General features: G+C 44.1%; 1 protein-coding gene across 3 annotated transcripts in view; it reads right to left on the bottom strand.

Moving 5' to 3' along the window:
- The window catches only part of CCDC113 (coiled-coil domain containing 113), a 31871-nt gene extending 18039 nt beyond the window's left edge, over positions 1-13832 (bottom strand). Inside the window, exons 1-5 of one of the 3 annotated variants that reach the window (XM_005692042.2) lie at positions 13654-13832; positions 9460-9586; positions 8207-8368; positions 2989-3144; positions 2131-2211 (exon numbers count right to left, since the gene is read on the bottom strand). In XM_005692042.2, coding sequence (XP_005692099.1) covers positions 2131-2211; positions 2989-3144; positions 8207-8368; positions 9460-9586; positions 13654-13754 — 627 coding nt within the window. In that variant the 5' untranslated portion in view covers positions 13755-13832. The remainder of the gene's footprint in view (positions 1-2130; positions 2212-2988; positions 3145-8206; positions 8369-9459; positions 9587-13653) is intronic. The other 2 variants (XM_005692043.2, XM_005692044.2) reach the window with 2 other exon arrangements.

Below are 23667 nucleotides of genomic sequence, written 5' to 3'. Positions count from 1 at the left end.
TCTCCTAAAAGACATCTTCTTCCCTTCCCCCCGAATAACACAACAATTTCCCTAAGCCCTAACTTGACCCATCCTCCAGTTCAAACTGTTCCCATCTTCCACACCAGAAGGCAACCCGTGCCTCCACTCAGTCTCTGGATTTTGTGGCTCCTGGTTGCGGCTTCTGTGGTCTCCGTCTAGCAGTTATGCATCTACGCCTTTTCTCACCATCACCTCTCCCTGTGAGGCTATGAGGACAGGACCCCATCAGTGTCATCTCTGGGTAGCAATGGCTTTTAGGTTCAAGGTCAGCCATCTGCTTCCCTTCTCATGCTTCTGGATGCCTGAGCTTGCATGAAGCCCAGAGAACCAGGAACTCGGTATTAGGAGGCACCTTCTTGAAAACGTGCTGGGGCCACGTTCTTTCTTCCACTGAACTCAACTCTCCTTCGCTGACATCTCCACCCTGGCTCCAGCCTGGGGACCCTCCCAAGCGGCATGGTCCTTTCCCACAGCAGCCAGAGCACTTGGAGGCAGCAGCTACAGCCCTCGTGGGCCCCTGCTCCTCGGCCCCACGAGTCCCAGGTCCCCTGATGTGTTCTCGGTTCCCTCTCCTACGTGGACTCTAGTTTGCAGATTCCTTCAAGCGTGGAGCTCTCCGTGAGACACGGTGCTCCAGGTGGGGTTACTCAGAACATCAGAACAGAGCGCAGAGAGACCACCCCTTTGTGGGGGGCATTGTGGAGTGCAGCCTAAGCAACAGCATGGCCCCCAACTGAACTGACTGTATCAGCTGCTCCACGACCAAGCCACCCCGGACCTGTGCAGGTATTTGGGGGGAATCAAAGTGAAGGATCTCACATTTGTCCTTAGTTACCTCATGTGTTAAAGTTGCCCCCAACCTGTTGAGCCTTTGGGATCCCAAGTCAATCAATCCACAGGCCCCAGATATTAATTCTCCTGCCCAACTCTGTGTCACTGTCAGCGGCCACCTCTGATTCACACGCCATTAGTGACTGCATTTGAGTTAATGACAGAAATACTGAGCTTAGAGAGGAGGGAACCATGTAGCCACATTCCAGAGGCCTTGTGCCATGTCTGCCTTTAATCAGGAGCCTTTTGGATCAGCTGCTCAAAGACTCGGCAAAGCATACTCCGAACTGTGCCACCCAGGCCACACTCCCCAAAAGGGTCAACAACTATGTCATGAGGGGTTTTTTATATATGGTTTTCTTTCTTTATTTTTGGCTGTGCTGGGGCTTTGCTGTTGTGGGGGCTTTTCTCGAGTCGAGGCGAGCAGGGGCTACTCTCTAGTTGCAGTTGGCGGCTTCTCATTGCAGCAGCTTCTCTTATTATGGAGCATGGGCTCCCACACAGCCTTCAGTGGTTGTGGCACCTGGGCTCAGCAGTTGTGGCTCCCGGTCTCTAGAGCACAGGCTCAGTAGTTGTGAGTTAGTTGTTCTGCGGCATACGGAATCTTAGTCACTGGACTGGGGATCAACCTGTGTCTCTTGCATTGGCAGGTGGATTCTTTACCACTGAGCCACCAGGGAAGCCCCATGAAGGTCTTTTAAATTCAAGGCAGCTCCATGACAGATTTATCAGCATAGAAACTGTATTAATTTCCTCTTGCTCCCGTAAAAAATGACCACAAATGCAGAGGTTTAAAACAATAGAAGTGTATTCTCTTACAGCTCATGAGGTCAGAAGTCTGAAACAGTTCTTTGCATCAAAACCAAGGAGTTGGCAGGGTGGCATTCCTTCTGGAGGCTCTAGAGGTGAATCTGTTTCCTTGCCATTACCAACTTCTAAGGCAGTCTGCACCCTTCATTCATGATCCCTTCCTTTGCTTTGATCTCTGCTTCTATTCCCACATCTTCTCTGTCTCACCCTCCTGCCTCCCTCTCCTAAGGACTCTTGTGATTACGTTGGACCCACTCAGATACTCCAAGATATTCTCCCCATCTCAACATTCTTGATTTCATCACACCCGCATAATCTTTATGCCACGTAAAGTAACATAGTCACAGACTCCAGGATTTAGGACATGGACATCTTTGGAATTTGGAGACATGGACAGTTTGGGGAGGATGTTGTTCTACCCACTACAGTAACCTTAAAAAAAAAAGAAAGAAAGACAAATCCACATACCTGCCTCAATTGTAAAAGCAACTTCTTCCTCTGGACTTTGAGCGAAACATTTTTCAAACGTAATTTATCCTTCATGTTATCCTAAAAAATAAAAGCAAATTTTAATCCATTGTCCTCCTTCTTCCCTATCAGCAGGTCTGCGACTGCAGAATTAAACTTTGAGCCCTAACATGCAGTCACTTATTTTTAACTCTTTGATGTCTACTCAAGCTGGTGTTGCTACGATATCCTTGCTCGTGTGCAAGCAGCAGAGGAAACTGGGTCTGCTCTATACAAATTTTCTATTACTTTTAAATTCAAGATAACTTGAGTATATTGTTGGATATAGGTGCCTTTCCTGACAAAATGATCTTATGATTCCTTGATCTATTACCCTCTTGGTAATTTACATAATTTTTTATTACATATAACATGGTAGGGTTAGTACCACTACCTATCTGCAGGATCCAAAGCTTGATAGGCTACAGAATCTTTGAAAGCAAAGGAACATTTTGTCTCATTCTTACACTAATGGAACTCAGAGAAATTGAGGTTTACTTGTTCTCCACTACGTAGTCACCTGACTAAACAGGCTCACACTTTTCTCAACAAGACAGCAGGTCTTGAAACAAATGAGAAAATTAAAAGGAAGAAGCTGATCTGAGATAACTATGAATATCCATTCTGCCTGTTTGATTTTGGCTTTGATAAACTTGCATTTTAAGACACACATGCTTTGAGGGACACAAAAAAATGTTCATATGTGCACAACAGTTATGGTGGACCAAATGGACTGGAGCAGCCTCACGTGGACCACTTCTGTGTCATTGTTCTACGAAAGTATTTCCCTCTCTAAGCTCTAACCACCTGTCAACTCACTCTCCGACGATTCATGTCCTCAATGTACTTCATCACTTTCTGAGTGGCCAAAATACTCCCTTTCTTCTTGGATATGGTCTTTAGAATATCTTTTTCAAACTCATGCACTTCTCTCTCAACTTCGGTCCATCGAATTTCAGCTTCCTCGATGATGGCCTGGGGGAGTCAGTGCAAAGAGAAGACAGTTTGCAAAACTTCTCAAGGAGACATGCATCTAAGGAAACCTAAGGTCTCAGGCCTATTTGGGTCCCAATGCCTGATGTTTCTTTTTAGTCTTAGAAAGATATCCTGAAGATACAAATGGGACCATATGAACCTTGTTATTAAAAAGCATGCCTCAAAAAAGTTACAGTATCTATATATATAAGGAGAAGAACAAACAAAAAAGGGCCTCGAGTATCTCCAGAAATATGAATTTCCATATCTGAAATGTTATTTATCATTAAAATTATAACACTAATATGTATCATATATCACCATATCATATATATGTATATCATATATCATATATATACCATATCATATATATATTACACATATATAATATCTGGGAGGTTATATGCCAAAACAATAACCACAGCTGTATCTGGAAAGATGGACTAGGAAGGAGGCAGAGAAGTACTCTTACTATATACTTTTATAATTTGAAAAAAAAAGTTATAATGAATCTATGTATTGATACAAAAAGACACTATTAAGTGAAAAATACAGTTCACAAAATAATATGATACCTTTTTATAAAGACATTCATATATACATAGGAAATCTAAACTCTAGGAGACAAATACAGGAACCAACAGTAATTACCTCTAGGTGGATGTTTTCAAATATTTCTCTTTTAGCTTACCTGCATGTTTAAATTTTGCTACAACAGAGATTATCTTTAAATTTAAAAATGCAAACACGCATATATTATTTTAAGAATAAAATGAGTAGCCACAGAGCAAATCATCTTTGATCAGGCTCTTTCACTGGGCACCAAGGAACAAAAGCATCTTCCTTTGCTGGCCAGCATCTGGCCATAGGCTCCTCCCTCCCCATAAACTTCACAGGCCAGAACATCTATCCACCTTAAATGCTACTTTCTATACATTACTGGAATGCAAAAGTAGGAAGTCAAGAGATATCTGGAGTAACAGGCAAATTTGGCCTTGGAGTACTAAATGAAGCAGGGCAAAGGCTAACGAGTTTTGCCAAGAGAACGCACTGGTCATAGCAAACACCCTCTTCCAACAACACAAGAGAAGACTCTAGACATGACATCGCCAGATGGTCAATACTGAAATCGGATTGATTATATTCTTTGCAGCCAAAGATGGAGAAGCTCTATACAGTCAGCAAAAATAAGACCGGGAGCTGACTGTGGCTCAGATCAGGAACTCCTTATTGCCAAATTCAGACTGAAATTGAAGAAAGCAGGGAAAACCACTAAACCATTCAGGTATGACCTAAATCAAATCTCTTATGACTATACAGTAGAAGTGACTAGATTCAAGGGATTAGATCTGATAGACAGGGTGCCTGAAGAACCATGGATGAGGTTTGTGACATTGTACAGGAGACAGGGATCAAGGCCATCCCCATGGAAAAGAAATGCAAAAAGGCAAAATGGTTGTCTGAAGAGGCATTACAAATAGCTGAGAAAAGAACAGAAGCAAAAGGCAAAGGAGAAAAGGAAAGATAAACCCATTTGAATGCAGAGTTCCAAAGAATAGCAAGGAGAGATAAGAAAGTCTCCCTCAGTGATCAATGCAAAGAAACAGAGGAAAACAATAGAATGGGAAAAACTAGGGATCTCTTCAAAAGAATTAGAGACACCGAGGGAATATTCCATGCAAAGATGGGCACAATAAAGGACAGAAATGGTATGGACCTAACAGAAGCAGAAGATATTAAGAAGAGGTGGCAAGAATACACAGAAGAACTGTACAAAACAGATCTTCACGACCCGGATAATCACGATGGTGTGATCACTTACCTAGAGCCAGACATCCTGGAATGTGAAGTCAAGCGGGCCTTAGGAAGCATCACTACAAACAAAGCTAGTGGAGGTGATGAAATTCCAGTTGAGCTATTTCAAATCCTGAAAGATGATGGTGTGAAATGGCTGCACTCAATATGTCAGCAAATTTGGAAAACTCAGCAGTGGTCACAAGACTGGAAAAAGTCAGTTTTCATTCCAATCCCAAAGAAAGGCAATGCCAAAGAATGCTCAAACTACTGCATAATTGCATTCGTCTCACACACTAGCAAAGTAATGCTCAAAATTCTCCAAGTCAGGCTTCACTGGGACATGAACCATGAACTTCCAGATGTTCAAGCTGGATTTAGAAAAGGCAGAGCAGCCAGAGATCAAGTCGCCAACATCTGCTGGATCATTGAAAAAGCAAGAGAGTTCCAGAAAAACATCTACTTCTGCTTTATTGACTATGCCAAAGACTCTGACTATGTGGATCACAATAAACTGTGGAAAATTCTGAAAGAGATGGGAATATCGGACCACCTGACCTGCCTCCTGAGAAATCTGTATGCAGGTGAGGAAGCAACAGTTAGAACTGGACATGGAACAACAGACTGGTTCCAAATTGGGAAAGGAATATACCAAGGCTGTATATTGTCACCCTGCTTATTTAACTTATATGCATAGTACATCATGAGAAATGCTAGACTGGATGAAGCACAAGCTGGAATCAAGATTGCCAGGAGAAATATCAATAATCTCAGATATGCAGATGACACCTTCCTTAGGGCAAAGCGAAGAACTATAGAGTCTCTTGATGAAAGTGTAAAAGAGGAGGGTGAAAAAGTTGGCTTAAAACTCAACATTCAGGAAACAAAGATCACGGCATCTGGTCCCATCACTTTATGGGAAATAGATGGGGAAACAGTGGAAACAGTACCAGACTTTATTTTGGGGGGCTCCAAAATCACTGCACATGCTGATTGCAGTCATGAAATTAAAAGATGCTTACTCCTTAGAAGAAAAGTTATGACCAACCTAGACAGCATATAAAAAGCAGAGATATTACTTTGCCTACAAAGGTCCATCTAGTCAAATCTATGGTCTTTCCAGTGGTCATGTATGGATGTGAGAGTTGGACTATAAAGAAAGCTGAGCACTGAAGAATTGATGCTTTTAAACTGTGGTGTTGGAGAAGACTTTTGAGACTTCTTTGGACAGCAAGGAGATCCAACCTGTCAATCCTAAAGGAAATCAGTCCTGAATACTCATTGGAAGGACCGATGTTGAAGCTGAAACTCCAAAACTTTGGCCACCTGATGCACAGAACTGACTCACTGGAAAAGACCCTGATGCTGGGAAAGATTGAAGGTGAGAGGAGAAGGGGATGACAGAGGATGAGATGGTTGGATGGCATCACTGACACAATGGACATGAGTTTGAGTAAGCTCCGGGAGTTGGTGATGGACAGGGAAACCTGGCGTGCTGCAGTTAGGGTCACAGAGTTAGACATGACTGAGCAACTGAAATGAATTGATACATCACTCTCCTGCTCAATTATCCTCACTGGGGTCCTGCTTTCTAAAACATCAGAGAGAAACCCCTCTGCCTACTCAACCTGATTTCCTAATACAGCCCCCAAAGCACCTTCTCCTCCGACCTCACCAACCTCCTCAGGGTTATGAACTTGCTATGAACATTCCCACCTCCACTTCCTTGTTCATGTCATTCACCTTACTTAGGGGGCCCTTGTTTTCCTATTCCTGCAACAGCAGCCGCCATTCTTCACATGTCAAGTCCTATGTCCAGCCCTACCGCCCCAACATGTCTTCTCTGACCACTCTAACCCACACCATGATGTTTAATCACACAGTTCAGCATGTGAGGACAATGCTGCCACATCCTGAGCTCCTTAAACATGTTAGAATTCAATGCAGCGTGTTGGGAAAGAGAAAGGAGGAGAGCGGGGGAAGGGCAGGAGAGGTTTACACCGTAGAGATGGTTCTATCAATGGGGACATGAGTTCACTATCTGTCCCTTTCAAGGAAATGAATATGATGCCTCCATTAGAAATGGAAGAAATTTAGAAATAGAACAGAAACATCTATTTTTTCATACAAGATGGCTATGAAATGCAAGCCAGCAACTTCATCCTATTGGCAATCAAATGAACGGTGATATTTCTTCCTGTTGGAAAACTGACCACCTTGGTCTCCCATATGACGTGAACCATCGTCATGGATGCAGCCCATGGAGGGTGACGAGGGATTTTTCACTCGACTCACTGACTTAAACCTCAAGCCCCATATATCGTTAAGGAATTATTCTGAATTTTTTAAGAGCATTTATGGTTGGATGGCATCACTGACTCAACGGACATGAGTTTGGGTAAACTCCAGGAGTTGGTGATGGACAAGGAGGCCTGGCGTGCTGCGGTTCATGGGGTCGCAAAGAGTCGGACACGACTGAGCAACTGAACTGAACTGAACTGAACTGATGGTTGTTGATTACGGGTTTTTTTTTTTTAAAGAATCCACATCTTAGAAACATATATTGAAATATTTACAGATAAACAGCATCTGTAAGATCCCCTTCCTAAAATAGCCCAGTGGCCAGTTACGAGGGGGAAGTTGGTAGGGATACGGAGGGAACAAGAGCTGCCACATGTTGGTGCCTGCTATGTGCGGGCACTGAATGCATGAGGGTTCACTGCGCTAGCTTCTCTACATTTGTGTATTTTGAAATTTTTCATTTAAAGAGTTTAAAAATTTTTTAATTTTATTTATTCATTTTTAGTTGTGCTGGGTCTTTGTTGCTACATGAGAGCTCTCCCTAGTTGCGGCAAGCAGAGGCTTCTCTCTAGTTGCAGTACACAGGCTTCTTAATAGGGTGGCTTCTCTTGTTGTGGAGCACAGGCTCTGGAGCCCTAGGGCTTCCACAGTTGTGGGGCTTCGGTAGTTGTAGTTGCAGGGGCTTAGCTGCCCCATGGCCCACAGAATCTTCCCAGACTAGGGATCGAACCTGTGTCCCCTGCATTGGAACGCAGATTCTTAACACTGGAATACCAGGGAAGACCAAAAAGTTTAAAATTTGATATCCCCTCGAGCAAGTGGTAAGTTCCTTAAAGGCAGGTCCTCAGTTTATTTTATCCGAGTGCGTTTCTCTCAAAGCACCAACAATCATATGAGCGTAATAAAGATGCTTCTTGCTGAGGCAGAAGCGGGGAGCCCAGGGAGGACGGCCCACTGGAAGGCCTACCTCGTGATGCTGCAGGTCGCGCTCAGCATTTGCTCTCATGTGCCTGATCTCTTCCTTTGTGTCTTCCAGCTCCTTTTGCACAAGTTCCAGTTTTTGGTCCACACTGAGGCCCATCACACGTTCCATGCCCATGCGGGACTTGGATTTACGCCTGCTTCGTAACTGTAACACAAGCAATACAAAGCCATTGTCAAGTAGGAAGTGGTAAGAAAGCAATCGAAGGTGGGTATCAAAAGGACCACTCGAACATGCTAGAAATCACTCTGAATGATGGCCAGAGCAAACCAACTCCATGATAAATGATGCTGGACACTGGGCCAGAGGTGATGTTCATTTCACAAGTCAACCTAAGGTACTGCACAAAATATTTCAAAGGTCTATGCTTGACAATGAACTGAAAATAAGTAAGAGGAAGTGTCTTGAGTGTGGGGAAACCCTGAACTAAAGTAAATTGCTACAGACTAGCAATCAAATCAGTGTCAGGGAAAGCCTGGAGCTCAGTGCTTCCTGAGCTGGATATAAAAGAGAAAATGCACTGGGGGCCAAGGTTTTCAGCAAAAACAGACAAAAACGTTGGATTTCCTAGGCACTGACATGGTCGGATGACATTGTCAACTCAATGGACGAGTTTGAGCAAACTCTGGGCGATAGTGAAGGACAGGGAAGCCTGGCGTGCTGCAGTCCATGGGGTCGCAAAGAGTAGAACATGACTAATCGACTGAACAGCAACAACAGGGCAATGAAGCCCAAGGTCAAAAGCAGGTGACCCAGGAAGTGTGTGGACCTGAAGATGGCATTGTTTGATCCTCAAAAGATAGACCCCCACTCCGTACTATTTTTTTTTGAGTCAGCTTCCCTTTTGTATTTTAAATGGAGTATACTTGCTTTATAATGTTGTATTAGTTTCTGCTGTACAATGAAGTGAAACAGTTATGTGTATACATATATCCCCTCCCTCTTGGGCTTCCCTCTCACCCTTTCTACCCCACCCCTCTAGTTCACCACAGAGCACTGAGCTGAGCTCCCTGCGCTATACAGCAGGTTCCTGCTAGCAATCTATTTTACACATGGTAGTATATATATGTAAATCCTAATCTAAAGAGAAACCTTGGAGGGAAAAGAACCAAAATTAGAACAGGGAGAAAGTCATATGCCACTTGGCCAAGAAGGGCACAGCAAAGGCAGATAACAAATGTTACTTGCCTCTAAAGGGGCAAAGAGCTTTAAAGAATTCTTAGATCTCTCTTGCATACCTGTGCAATTTCTGCTCCTGCTATTTTGATTTCTGATAATCGTGGAGGTCGCTGGTCCCTGGACTCCAGTTTACTGTAATATTTTTCAAACATCTCTGTCTCAGTTTTGAGAGCAGAGTTTCCATAACTGCAAAACAGAGAGTGCCCTTGAAAAAGTTCCACCAACTGGAGTTTAAATCCCAAGTACCTAGTATTTAACACTTACTAGCTTTGTATGATCTTGTAAGATACTTAACCTTTCGGTGCCTCTCTTTCCTCATCTGTAAAATGGGAATAATAATAGCACCTATCTTTGAGAGTTGTGATAAGGAAAGCAAAGACTCTGGGACAGTGCCTGGCACACAGTGAATGCTATTTACATACTCTCTATATTTTTTTAATATACATCTAATGAGCCATAAAGTTCAGAGCACTAGTATTACAGGCATACATTGGGGATATAATGGATTCAGTTTCAAACAACTGCAATCAAGTAAATAGTGCAATAAAGTGAGTCACATAATTTTTTGTTTTTTTGGTGCATTAAAATTATGTTTATATTATACTGTAGTCTACTAAGTGTGCATGCCATTATGTCTAAAAAAGTACATACTTTAATTAACAATGCTTTATTGCTAAAAATAAAAAATAAAAACAGTAACCATCATCTGAGCCTTCAGCAGGTCATAATCTTTGCAATAGTAGCATCAAAAAATCAGTGACCACAAATCACCATAACAAATATAATAATATAAAGAAAAAGCTTGAAATATTTCAAAAATCATGGAAATGTGACAGAGACACAAAATGAGCAAATGCTGTTGGGAAAAAAAGCATCAATATGCTTGCTCAATGCAGAGTTGCCACAAACCTTTGTTTTGTAAAAAACACAATGTCTGTAAGGTACAATAAAGCAAAACGCAATAAAATGAGACATGCCTATATACTGAAAATTGGTACAAGTTTCATCTTCAAATATCTTCTAATTCATCTGTGAAATTCCTTCTGAATTAATACTGAATATTTTATTTTTAAATTTTACTTTTGGCCGCACTGGGTCTTTGTTGCTGCAAACAGGCTCTCTCTAGTTGCAGCAAGGGGCTTCCCTCCAGTTGTGGTGCACGGGCTTCTGACTGCCGTGGCTTCTCTTGTTGCAAAGCACAGGCTCTAGGTGCACAGACTACAGTAGTTGTGGCTTTCGGGCTCTTGAGCACAGGCTCAGTAGTTGTGGCGCACAGGTTTAATTGCTCCGTGGCATGCAGAATCTTCCCAGACCAGGGATCAAAGCTGTGTCCCCTGCATTGGCAGGCATATTCTTAACCACTGACCACCAGGCAAGTCCACTACAGAATTCTTGAAGTTACACACATCCACAATCTTCAGAGGTTTACTTTGGTTTATATTTCTCAGTTCTTTTATTTCCAGCCACCCAGTGGATGAAGTATTATTCTCTAGAAGTCTATTATAAAAGGTAGGAACGCTTTGAACAGATGGTTTTTAAACATTAGAGATGACAAAGCTAGTTTATCCTGTATATGCCAAGACTGTGACCCTTTCAACTTATCTAACATATCTGTATGTTACATAAGTGTACAGGGCTTCCCTGATGGCTCAGCTGGTAAAGAATTTGCCTGCAATGTGGGAGACCTGGTTCGATCCCTGGATTGGGAAGATGCCCTGGAGAAGGAAAAGGCTACCCACTCCAGTATTCTGGCCTGGAGAATCCCATGGACTATATAGTCCATGGCGTCGCAGAGTCAGACACAACTGAGCAACTTTCACTTTCACGATGGTAAAGAACCCATCAATGGTAAAGAACCCATATGCCAGTGCAGGAAATGTAAGTTCAGTTCCTGGGTGGGGAGGGTCCTCTGGGGAAGGAAATGGCAACTCCCTCTAGTAGTCTTGCCTGAGAAATTCCCTATGGACTGTAGGGTGGCAAAGAGTCGGACACGACTGAAGCGACTTAGTATGCACTCATGGGCTATAGCCTGCCAGGTTCCTTCTGTTCCACGGGGTCACAAAAGAAGCCGGACACAACTTATAGACTGAACAGCAACAGTATAATACACACATATGTATGTAAGTGTATATATAAGAGAGAGAACAGCTTTGATATTTTCATATGGTATTGAGCTGAACATCTGTTTACTGTGCTGAAAATCCTGTTTGGCTGAATTTTAATATTAGTGGGAAAGATTCAACAGAAAAGCCTGATGCATCAAAGCATCTTTCTTTTTCAGCATATGTCATGTTCCCAGTGTAGGCTATGGAGTTGCACCAAAGTCTTTTTTTAATTAATTTTGTATTGGAATATAGTTGATTTACAAAGTAGTGTTAGTTTCTGCTTACAGCAAACTCAGTTATACATATACATATATCCAATCTTTTTCATTCTATTCCCATATAGGTCATTACAGAGCCTTAAATAGATTTCTCTGTGCTATATAGTAGGTTCTTATTACTTATGTAGTTTATATATAATAGTGCGATCTGTGTCTTAATTTTAGCTCTACCACTGACTAGCTGTGTGACTATAAGAAAGTGACTTAACCTCTGTGTCTGTTTCCTCACCATATTACTAGGGTTATTTTGTTATTATATGAGTTCATATGTGCAAAATACTTGGCACATAATAAGCACTCAAGATTGTAGCTATTTTAATAATAACACCTCAATTCTGACCTAAACTATTTATAAACATTTTGCAGTAACAGCTATTCAGCTGCCAGGCCAGGATGTTCTATGCGAAACCAGTAAGTTGTACAACTAACCTCAATTACCTCATAGAATCTTGATATCCAATTTACTTGCTATCAGTTCAGTTCAGTTCAGTCACTCAGTCGTGTCCGACTCTTTGCAACCCCATGAATTGCAGCACGCCAGGCCTCCCTGTCCATCACCAACTCCCGGAGTTCACTCAGACTCACGTCCATCGAGTCGGTGATGCCATCCAGCCATCTCATCCTCTGTCGTCCCCTTCTCCTCCTGCCCCCAATCCCTCCCAGCATCAGAGTCTTTTCCAATGAGTCAACTCTTCACATGAGGTGGCCAAAGTACTGAATCATTCCAAAGCACTAGCATCATTCCTTTCAAAGAACACCCAGGACTGACCTCCTTCAGAATGGACTGGTTGGATCTCTTGCAGTCCAAGGGACTCTCAAGAGTCTTCTCCAACACCACAGTTCAAAAGCATCAATTCTTCGGCGCTCAGCTTTCTTCACAGTCCAACCCTCACATCCATACATGACTACTGGAGAAACCATAGCCTTGACTAGACAGACCTTTGTTGGCAAAGTAATGTCTCTGCTTTTCAACAGGCTATCTAGGTTGGTCATAACTTTTCTTCCAAGGAGTAAGTGTCTTTTAATTTCATGGCTGCAATCATCATCTGCAGTGATTTTGGAGCCCCCCAAAATAAAGTCTGACACTGTTTCCACTGTTTCCCATCTATTTCCCATGAAGTGATGGGACCAAATGCCATGATCTTCATTTTCTGAATGCTGAGCTTGAAGCCAACTTTTTTACTCTCCTCTTTCATTTTCATCAAGAGGCTTTTTAGTTCCTCTTCACTTTCTGCCATAAGGGTGGTGTCATCTGCATATCTGAGGTTATTGATATTTCTCCCGGCAATCTTGATTCCAGCTTGTGCTTCTTCCAGCCAAGCGTTTCTCAGATATTAAAACAGACTGGTAAAAATATAGACAATTGGGCTAGTCCTTCTTTGCTGTTCACTTCTATGCTTATACTCTGGTTTAGGTATATTGCTTTATATTAAAAGTATCTCAATAGCCTCCCTTCTATCTGCTTCCACCTTAATTTTATTATAGAATCTTAGCATTGGAAAAGGACTTAGAGGTTACCTGGTCCAAGCTGTCATTGCACAATAGAGAAGTGGCTAAGCACATAGCATGGTACCAGACAGACCCACTAGGCTAAAGCTCTAGCTTCACCAATTACCCTCTAGGCTTCGCATCTTTGTCTCCACCAGTGGCTTTTTAGTGCCCTGAAGGTGGAGATACAAGAATAAAGAGCAAAGGTAGGCACCTTTACCACTTTTTTTTGGTGGTTGCCGGGGGCGGGGGGGGGGGGGGGGGGGGCGCTGGTTTCAGTTTCCTCAGCGTTCAGCGTGGACCTGGAGTATCTCCATGCTGGACCAACCTCGGAGCCCACACGCTGAGTAGGGACCACCCTCAGAATCCGGCCGGCGGGTACCTGAGCTCTTCCACCAGCCCACACAACTGGAAAACAGGCAGATCGCTCTCTTCCTGGCCAGGTGTCTCCGAGGCAGAAGTCTCAGAGTCGTCGTCCGTCATCACTGCCGAAGCTACTCTGGTCAATACCGAGTTGTGGCCAAGAGCGCAGGGAACCAGCGACCGCTTCACTCAGGCTGCGACCAAGCAGTGCGTTGCCAGGGCGACCCGACGCGGTAGTGGAGGGGCGGGGCTTCCGGAGGCCCAGTCCAGTGCTTTGGCCAGCCCAGGGCAGACCAAAGCGAGATCGCTGTCCTTGGACTAGATACCTAGGTGCATTCGCTGTTTACTTTTTTTCAACAGTATACTTAAAACGATGATAATACAAGCTGTTTGCTCAGCACTTACTAATACCCTTGACACCATGTTGAGCATAGTTTATAAAAATCCTTGCAATAACCTTGTAATAGTATCTATTCTCCATTTCCAAATGGAGAAATTGAGACCCAGAAAGTTCATTGAATTGGCAGGAGTGTCTTCCTTTTTCCACCTCACTGTGAGGCCTCTACTCTGTTCACCATCTGGAGCTTCATACATACTCACTGCAGCTTCTCTCAGATACCAATAATCTGCATTCCTGGAAGGGAAAAACTTGGCTGATTATTAAATGGGTATAAACTTAAGACGTTTCTAAATAGGCATTGATCATATTAGTATATGATCCTGAGTATCTTGGGGGGAATGTATGGAGCAGGCCATTCAGTATGTCAAGAAGCTCCTGGTTAAATGAGGAGACGGCCCCTAAACTAACTGTTGAAACCTGAAGTGACAGTGGTGACAGTGTTGTGGCTCACACCACTTTATAGTCATCAACTCATTTCATCCTCAGAACAGTCTTATGAAGTTGGTATTGTTCTCTTCCTCTTACAGATCCGGAAACTGAGGAATATAGTAGCTTAGACAAGTTGGCTGGGCTTTCCTGATAGCTCAGTTGGTAAAGAATCCACCTGCAATGCGGGAGACCCAGGTTCAATTCCAGGGTGGGGAAGATCCCCTGGAGAAGGGATAGGCTTACCCACTGCAATATTCTTGGGCTCCCCTTGTGGCTCAGCTATTAAAGAATCCACCTGCAATGTGGGAGACCTGAGTTCCATCCCTGGGTTGGGAAGATCTCCTGGAGAAGGGAAAGGCTACCCACTCCAGTATTCTGGCTTGGCGAATTCCATGGACTGTATAGTCCATGGGGTCACAAAGACTCGGACATGACTGAGTGACTTCCACCATTCACCATTACTTGCACCAGGACCACTCTGCTTGGTCCTCTCACCATTTCTGCCCCCTTAGCATAACAGTTCTTAACAAGGGCCAAGGGGCAGCTGTTTTGCATCCCCCGTTCCCACTAGGAGACATTCTGCAGTATCTGGAGAAATCTTTGTTTGTTATAACTGAAAAGGGTACCTTTGACTTCCAAAGTTTAGAAATCAGAGATAGTGCTTGCAATTAGTTTCCCAAGGCTGCCATAACAAATTGCCGCAGACAGAAATGTGTTGCCTCACAATATTGGAGGCTAGGAGTCCAAAATCAAGCAGTTGTCAAGGCCAGGCTCCCTTGGAAGGCTCTAGGGACGAATCCTATCTAGCTTTTGATGTTTCCCAGCAATCCCTGGCGTTCCTTGCCCTTTAACTCTGTCGCTCCAGTTTCTTCCTACCTCTTCACATGGCCTTCTTCCTTGTGTCTTGTGTGGCCTCTCCTCTTTGTATAAGGACATGCAAGGATCATTATTTCAAACAAGGTCACATTCTGAGATTCCAGATGGACATAAATTTTTAGGGATGCTTTTCCACCCACCACAGTAATTCCCCTACATATGAATGAGCTCCATTCTGAGAGGGCGTTCATAAGTCCAACAAATTTAGCCTAGGTACCCAACTAACACAATCGGCTATACAGTACTGTAATGGATTTATAATATTAATACTTTATACACAAGTAAGGCAACTGGTCCCATCACTTCTTGGCAAATAGATGGGGAAACAGTGGAAACAGTGTCAGACTTTATTTTGGGGGGTTCCAAAATCACTGCAGATGGTGACTGCAGCCATGAAATTAAAAGATGCTTACTCCTTGGAAGAAAAGTTATGACCAACCTAGATAGTATATTGAAAAGCAGAGACATTACTTTGCCGACTAAGGTCCGTCTAGTCAAGGCTATGGTTTTTCCAGTGGTCATGTCTGGATGTAAGAGTTGGACTGTGAAGAAAGCTGAGCGCCAAAGAATTGATGCTTTTGAACTGTGGTGTTAGAGAAGACTCTTGAGAGTCCCTTGGACTGCAAGGAGATCCAACCAGTCCATTCTGAAGGAGATCAGCCCTGGGATTTCTTTGGAAGGAATGATGCTAAAGCTGAAACTCCAGTACTTTGGCCACCTCATGCGAAGAGTTGACTCATTGGAAAAGACTCTGATGCTGGGAGGGATTGGGGGCAGGAGGAGAAGGGGACGACAGAGGATGAGATGGCTGGATGGCATCACTGACTCGATGGATGTGAATCTGAGTGAACTCCGGGAGTTGGTGATGGACAGGGAGGCCTGGCATGCTGCAATTCATGGGGTCGCAAAGAGTCAGACACGTCTGAGCAACTGAACTGAACTGAACTGAACTGAATACATAAAAAGGGGCTTCCCAGGTGGTGCTAGTGGTGAAGAACCTACCTGTCAATGCAATAGATAAGAGTTCGATTCCTGGGTCGGGAAGATCCCCTACGTGAACGTGAAGTCGCTCAGTCGTGTCTGACTCTTTGCAACCCCATGGACTGTAGCCTACCAGGCTCCTCTGTCCATGGGATTTTCCAGGCAATAGTACTGGAGTGGATTGCCATTTCCTTCTCCAAGGAATCTTCCCAACCCAGGGATAGAACCCGAGTCTCCCACATCGTAGACAGACGCTTTACCATCTGCAATCTCAGCCAAAAGGCCCTGGAGGAGGAAATAACACCCCACTCCAGGATTCTTGCCAAGAGAACCTCAGGGATAAAGTGGAGGGATACAGTCCATGGGGATGCCAAAGAGTCGGACATGACTGAGCATCTGAACAATGTGTAAAAAACAGACAAACACAGGACAGTCAAGTATGCCACAGCACAGCCACACTTGTAGAGGACGCGTGTACTTGGCAATGTATGTCAGACACATGAACTAACTTACATGATTGGACATGAAAGTTCGCAACTTGAAGGTTTGTATGTGGGGGACTTGCTGAGCTCTGTTAAACACTCTTCAAGGTACAGGACAAGCTCCCCTAACAAATATTTCTATCAAAATATCAATAGTGTTGAGGTTGGGAAACCTGACTCAGAGAGGCATTTCTTCTTGGGGAAGAAAGGAGAATATGTCTGCTAATCTAGGTAGGTACAAACAGAAAAGGTCTCAGAGAGGCTCAAAGTCCAGAGGTCACCCTCGCCCTTTGTTTTCCGGGGACCACTTCTTCCTACAGACTTCAACATTTCCATGTGGATGCTGCCCCCTGCCTGGCATTTTTGTAGCCTCTGCATTTTCAGTTCAGAATCATAGGATCAGATCCATCCAAAGGATTAAGCTTCAACCAGGACTCTGACTTCAGAAGCAGACATTAGTGTTGCCTGTTTTTCTATTTATACAAATGGAATTGTGCAGCACATACGCCTCTGTGTCTGGCTGCTTTTCCTCGCCGTCCTGTTGATGAGAGCCAACTGCATTGATGTGGGTAGTTATAGATCACTCATTACCGCGGCTGCACGATATTCCATTGTGTTTGTCCATACCACTGTCCATGAGCTTTGGAGGGGTTTCCAGTACAAGGCTATTGTCATAAGCACCGCTAAGAACATTTACCACTAGTAAATGTCTTCTGGGAACGTGTGTACACATTTATGTTAAGTACACACTTAGGAGTGCAATTGCTGGGTCAAAGTCAGTTCAGCATTAGTTGATATTAGTTGATACTGCCAGTTTTTCAAGTGATTATACCAGGTGTTCTGGGCTTCCCTTGTGGCTCAGCTGGTAAAGAATCTGCCTGCAATGCGGGAGACCTGGGTTCAATCCCTGGGTTGGGAAGATCCCCTGGAGAAGGGAACAGCTACCCACGCCAATATTCTGGCCTGGAGAATTCCATGGACTATACAGTCCATGGAGTCACAAAGAGTCAGACACGACTGAGCAACTTTCACTGTCGCTCACTTTTTAAAACATTCAGTGGCATAGGGCGCTGTGCCTTCCTGCCCCAACGGTCAGTCATTTGTTCACATGTTTATGAAGCCTGGGTGTGTGCCAGGCACTGGATGAGCTGTTGGAATGCCAAGGTGGAAAAGCCATGGGCTAGTCTTGGCCTTTGTGCCCTGAGATCTATTCCTTCCCCTTCATCTTCCATGTAGGGGGTGGGGTGGGGCAGGGGCTGACAATGAGCCATTCAGTCTGCATTTCCTAGGCTCCCAGGGCAGCTGGAGGGCCCTGTCTGGAGCCCAGTGGACAGGTGAAAGGAAGAAGCTTGGGGCACAGCGGTGGGAGGTGGAGGTGGGAGGATGGAGCTCTCCCCTCCCCATGCCTTTGTTGTTCAGTCACTAAGTTGTTTCTGACTCTTTGCAACCGCGTGGACTGCAGCACACTAGGCTTCCCTGCCCTTCACTATCTCCCGGAGCTTGCTCAAACTTGTGTCCATTGAGTCAGGGATGCCATCCAATCATCTCACCCTCTGTTGTCCCCTTCTCCTCCTGCCCTCAGTCTTCCCCAGCACCAGGGTTTTTTCCAAGTTGTGGCCACATCTCTTCCGCAGCCCCCAGGGGACAGGCCAGTTGTGGCTGCAGCTTCTGCAGGTGACCGTGGCCCTGGTCTCCAGTGACGTCACCTGCCCCCTTGTCCCTCCAGCTGTGAGGAGGCCATAACTTCCTACTCTCAGCGGCTCTTTGGCTCCCCTCCACTCTTCCACCACGTATGTATCTAAATCCCTGCAGTCGTGTGCTTTTCAGATGCTAGAAGTGGTTTCTCTTCTGGTTGGATCCTGACTGATCCTGGCAGGGGCCTGCAAGGCCAGTGGGGAGATCTCCAGGCAGAAGGACAAGTCTCCTTCACCCAGACCATGGTATTGATGGTGACAGATGAGATCTGTTGTGGGTTGGGGCGGGGGTTCTGTTAGACATATGCTAGGTTGCCTGGGGAGTCAGTCACCATGAGGACTACTGCCAAATAAAGGCAGCTGCTTCTTCCAGACTGAGGAGTGATGTCAGCAGGCCTATCTCAGTGTCTTGCTGGCTGAGGCCACTCCCTCCAAGGTATCCCTCTATCTGGTTCCCTGAACCAGATATCCACAGGCTGGTCCTCAATGTGAGATGCTTCCAGTGGCTGTTTACATTTGTGGGGATTAGCCTGGGAGTGGAGAATAGAATCTTAGATCTCATGGTGATCCCAGTGCCTAGGCATCAGTTCAGTTCAGTTCAGTCACTCAGTCGTGTCCAACTCTTTGCGACCCCATGAATTGCAGCACGCCAGGCCTCCCTGTCCATCACCAACTCCAGGAGTTCACTCAAACTCATGTCCATCGAGTCGGTGATGCCATCCAGCCATTTCATCCTCTGTCGTCCCCTTCTCCTCCTGCCCCCAATCCCTCCCAGCTCTTCGCATGAGGTGGCCAAAGTACTGGAGTTTCAGCTTTAGCATCATTCCTTCCAAAGAACACCGAGGACTGATCTCCTTTAGAATGGACTGGTTGGATCTCCTTGCATTCCAAGGGACTCTCAACAGTCTTCTCCAACACCACAGTTCGAAAGCATCAATTCTTCGGTGCTCAGCTTTCTTCACAGTCCAGCTCTCACATCCATACGTGATAGCCTTGACTAGACGGACCTTTGCTGGCAAAGTAATGTCTCTGCTTTTGAATATGCTATATAGGTTGGTCATAACTTTTCTTCCAAGGACTAAGTGTCTTTTAATTTCATGGCTGCAATCACCATCTGCAGTGATTTTGGAGCCCCCCAAAATAAAGTCTGACACTGTTTCCACTGTTTCCCCATCTATTTCCCATGAAGTGATGGGACCAGATGCCATGATCTTAGTTTTCTGAATGTTGAGCTTGAAGCCCACTTTTTCACTCTCCACTTTCACTTTCATCAAGAGGCTTTTTAGTTCCTCTTCACTTTCTGTCATAAGGGTGATGTCATCTGCATATCTGAGGTTATTGATATTTCTCCTGGCAATCTTGATTCTAGCTTGTGCTTCTTCCAGCCCAACATTTCTCATGATGTACTCTGCATAGAAGTTAAATAAGCAGGGTGACAATATACATCCTTGACATACTCCTTTTCCTATTTGGAACCAGTCTGTTGTTCCATGTCTGGTTCTAACTGTTGCTTCCTGACCTTAGGCATAGTAGGTACTAAAATTATTCACACATGACTGTATAGGAACTATTCAGAGCATTTGAAATGTCTTAATAAAAGTGCTACTATGATTCCATTTTACCGATGAGGAAACTGAGGCGTGAGGAGCTAAAGTAGCTGGTACTCAGTTGATGTCTGTTGATGACAATAGCCTCAATAATTTGCATGAAAGTGAAAGTGAAGTCGCTCAGTCATGTCTGACTCTTTGCGACCCCGTAGACTGTAGTCTACCAGGCTACTCCATCCATGGGATTCTCCAGGTAAGAATACTGGAGTGGGTCGCCATTTCCTTCTCCAGGGGATCTTCCCAACCCAGGGATCAAACCCAGGTCTCCCACATTGCAGGCAGCCGCTTTAACCTCTGAGCCACCAGGGAAGCCCAATAATTTGCGTAGCAGAGTGTTTAAAAACACTGGCTTTGGAATTCAAAAGATAGTGCTTTGAATCTGGATCCTACCCCATGCTAGAGTGTGACCTTCCTCAGATTCCTTCTCTGTAAAATGAAGATAATCATGCCCACCTGGTCGGGGTCCTGAGAGGATTAAAAAATGGGTGAGTATCAATGGTAGTCGAGCTTGCAAAATTTACATATGTATAATATAAAATTGTGGGATTCCCAGGTGGCACCAGTGGCAGAGAGCCTGCCTGCTTAAGCAAGAGACAAGAGACGTGAGTTCAATCCCTGGGTCAGGAAGATCCCCTGGAGGAGGGCATGGCAACCCACTCCAGTATTCTTTGCCTGGAGAATCCTGTGGACAGAGGAGCCTCATGGGCTATGGGTCCACAGGGTCACAAAGAGTCAGACACGACTGAAGCGACTTAGCACACACACAGCACAGTATAAAATTGTACTTTATTGCATGTACATTACCTTTCAAGTTTCTCAGTTATGTACTTCTTAATTTATGATTAGTAATGGACTGAAAACAAATTATAGCCTTCCGATTTAAAAAACCAACAGTGAACTTATTTTATCTAATAAAATAGTATTTTTGATGAATTTGCCTATGTTATCCCAGACGCTAGCCTCGGATCATAAGTTACCCATTTGGGGATCACAATAATAATCCCACTCTATGAGGTGTATTTTTAATACAGCATTATTATTATTATTATTATTATTTTGGTCGCATTTCAAGGCATTTGGGACCTTAGTTCCCCCACCAGGGATCAAACTTGTGCCCCCTGCGATGGAAGCACAGAGTTTTAACCACTGGATTACCAGGGAAATCCCAATATTGTGCTATTTTAAAATTTTGATTTTGAAATAAATTCAGCTGCAAAATATAATAAAAAGTTATCATACACCTTTGCCCAGATTTTCTACCTTCTCCAAATATTAACATTTCACTACATTTTCTTCATCATTCACCTCTCTCTCCACGTGAAAGTGAAAGTCGCTCAGTTGTGTCCGACTCTTTGCGACCCCATGGACTATACAGTCCATGGAATTCTCCAGATCAGAATACTGGAGTGACTAGCCTTTCCCTTCTCCAGGGGCTCTTCCCATCCCAGGGATTGAACCCAGGTGACCCGCATTTCAGGCGGATTCTTTACCATCTGAGCCACAAGGGAAACCCAAGAAGACCAGGGTGGGTAGCCTATCCCTTCTCCAGGGAAATCTTCCTGACCCAGGAATTGAACCAGGGTCGCCTGCATTGCAGGAGGATTCTTAACCAACTGAGCTATCAGGGAAGCCCCTCTCTATATGTAAATATATATATAAAACAAAATAGACTTTCATCTATATTTTCCTTACCCAAACATTTTTCTTGAAATGTTAGAGAGTAGTTACAGACCCCATATGCTTCTTTATCACTAAATATTTCAGGGTGTGTTTCCTAAAAGCAAGGATATTATCTTATAAGATAATGTTAATCAAAACATTGACGTTGATTTCATACTGTTATCTAACACAGAGATCTTATTTAAATTTTTGTCAATTGCCTCACTAATGTCTTTTTAGTAAAACAGACATGTGAATTCTTCTGGTCCAGAACTGCATTTAGTGGTCCTGTGTCTTCAGTTTCCTCTGATCGGGAACAGTTCCTTGGTCTTTGTCTTTTGTGACCCTGACATTTATAAAGAGTCGAGGCCAATTATTTTGATCTGTGCTCCTCACTTCGGGCTTGTCTGGTGTTTCGCCACGATTAGATTCAGGTTCTGTCTCTTGGGCAGGAAAACCGCAGAAACGATATGCCATTCTCAGAACCGTGTGTCAGGAGGCGTTTGATAGTGTGTGATTTCAACTTTGGTCTCTTGACTAAGGTGGTGCCTACCAGGTTTCTCTGCTTTAAGGTTACTGAATTTCTCTGTCCTTTATAAGCATTTTGTGGAGAGATAATTTATGTCTGTAAATACTCTATTTCTCATCGTACTCTCATCCACCATCACTGGTAATTCTTGCCTGAACAAATTGTTACAGAGACAGCTGCCAAATGGTGATTTTTCTAATCTTAGGAATCTTACATTTATTAGTCAAGATTGTACTTTATTTATTTATATCTGTATGGACCTATGAATTCTGTTATTCTACGATTTGTAATCCCTTATTATCATTATTTAATTTAATGCTCAAATTATCTCAAATTTGGCCAGTGGGAGCCCCTTCAAACTGGTTCCTTCATCCTTTTAACATATCTACACCATTTTCTGTGTGGTTGCTTAGTTTCTGGCAAACTAGATGTTCATCTACATTTCCCTTACCCAAATCTAGAAACAGCCATTTCTCCAAATAGTCCTAGTTTCTTTCAGGAGACAATTCATCCTTCAATCTTTAAAGGGAAGAAGGAGAAGAACAAGGAAAAGGAGGAGGAGACAATATGTCCAAAAAGAGGGTGGGGGGGTGGGGGTTGTACATATTGCAGTGGGTGTTTAAGTGTTTACATTTAACAAATCAATAGTTTTTTAAAAAAGAATATGATGCAAATATAATTGGATCCACATTAGACTGTTACACCAAAAGTCTACATTTGAGGTTTTTCCTGAATATGGGTCTAAATTACTTCTCTACCTCCCCAGCGTACTCCCTAATAGCCCTCTACTATGGAGAAGGAAATGGCAACCCACTCCAGTACTCTTGCCTGGAAAATCCCATGGACGGAGGAGCCTGGTAGGCTGCAGTCCATGGGGTCTCAAAGAGTCAGGCACGACTGAGCGAATTCACGTTCACTTTTCACTTTCATGCATTGGAGAAGGAAATGGCAACCCACTCCAGTATTCTTGCCTGGAGAATCCCAGGGACAGAGGTGCCTGGTGGGCTGCCGTCTATGGGGTCGCGCAGGGTTGGACATGACTGAAGCGATTTAGCAGCAGCAGCAGCATGGTGCTCAAATGAAGAGGAAAAGAATTCCACAGTGATGGTGAGTCTCAGCGCAGCTCTGTCTTCTCTCTCTGAACCCCGACCTTGACCCCCACCCTCAGAGCAACTTTGCTAATATTTGTCTTATATCTTGATACATTGGGATTTTACTCTGTTTTATTTGGGGAAGTTTTAGGACAGTGGGGTGGGGAAGGTGGTTAAAAAGAGCCAGGCTAGCCCAGTGGTTAGGACTCCACACTTTCACTGCAGGTGGCATGGGTCCCATCCCTGGTCAGTAAACTAAAATTCCACAAGCCACATGGTGTGGCT

Source organism: Capra hircus, chromosome 18 (assembly GCF_001704415.2).
Source record: "Capra hircus breed San Clemente chromosome 18, ASM170441v1, whole genome shotgun sequence".
Taxonomy (NCBI): domain Eukaryota; kingdom Metazoa; phylum Chordata; class Mammalia; order Artiodactyla; family Bovidae; genus Capra; species Capra hircus.
Note: the sequence above shows the minus strand (reverse complement) of the source record. Positions and strands in the feature narration are given on the sequence as shown.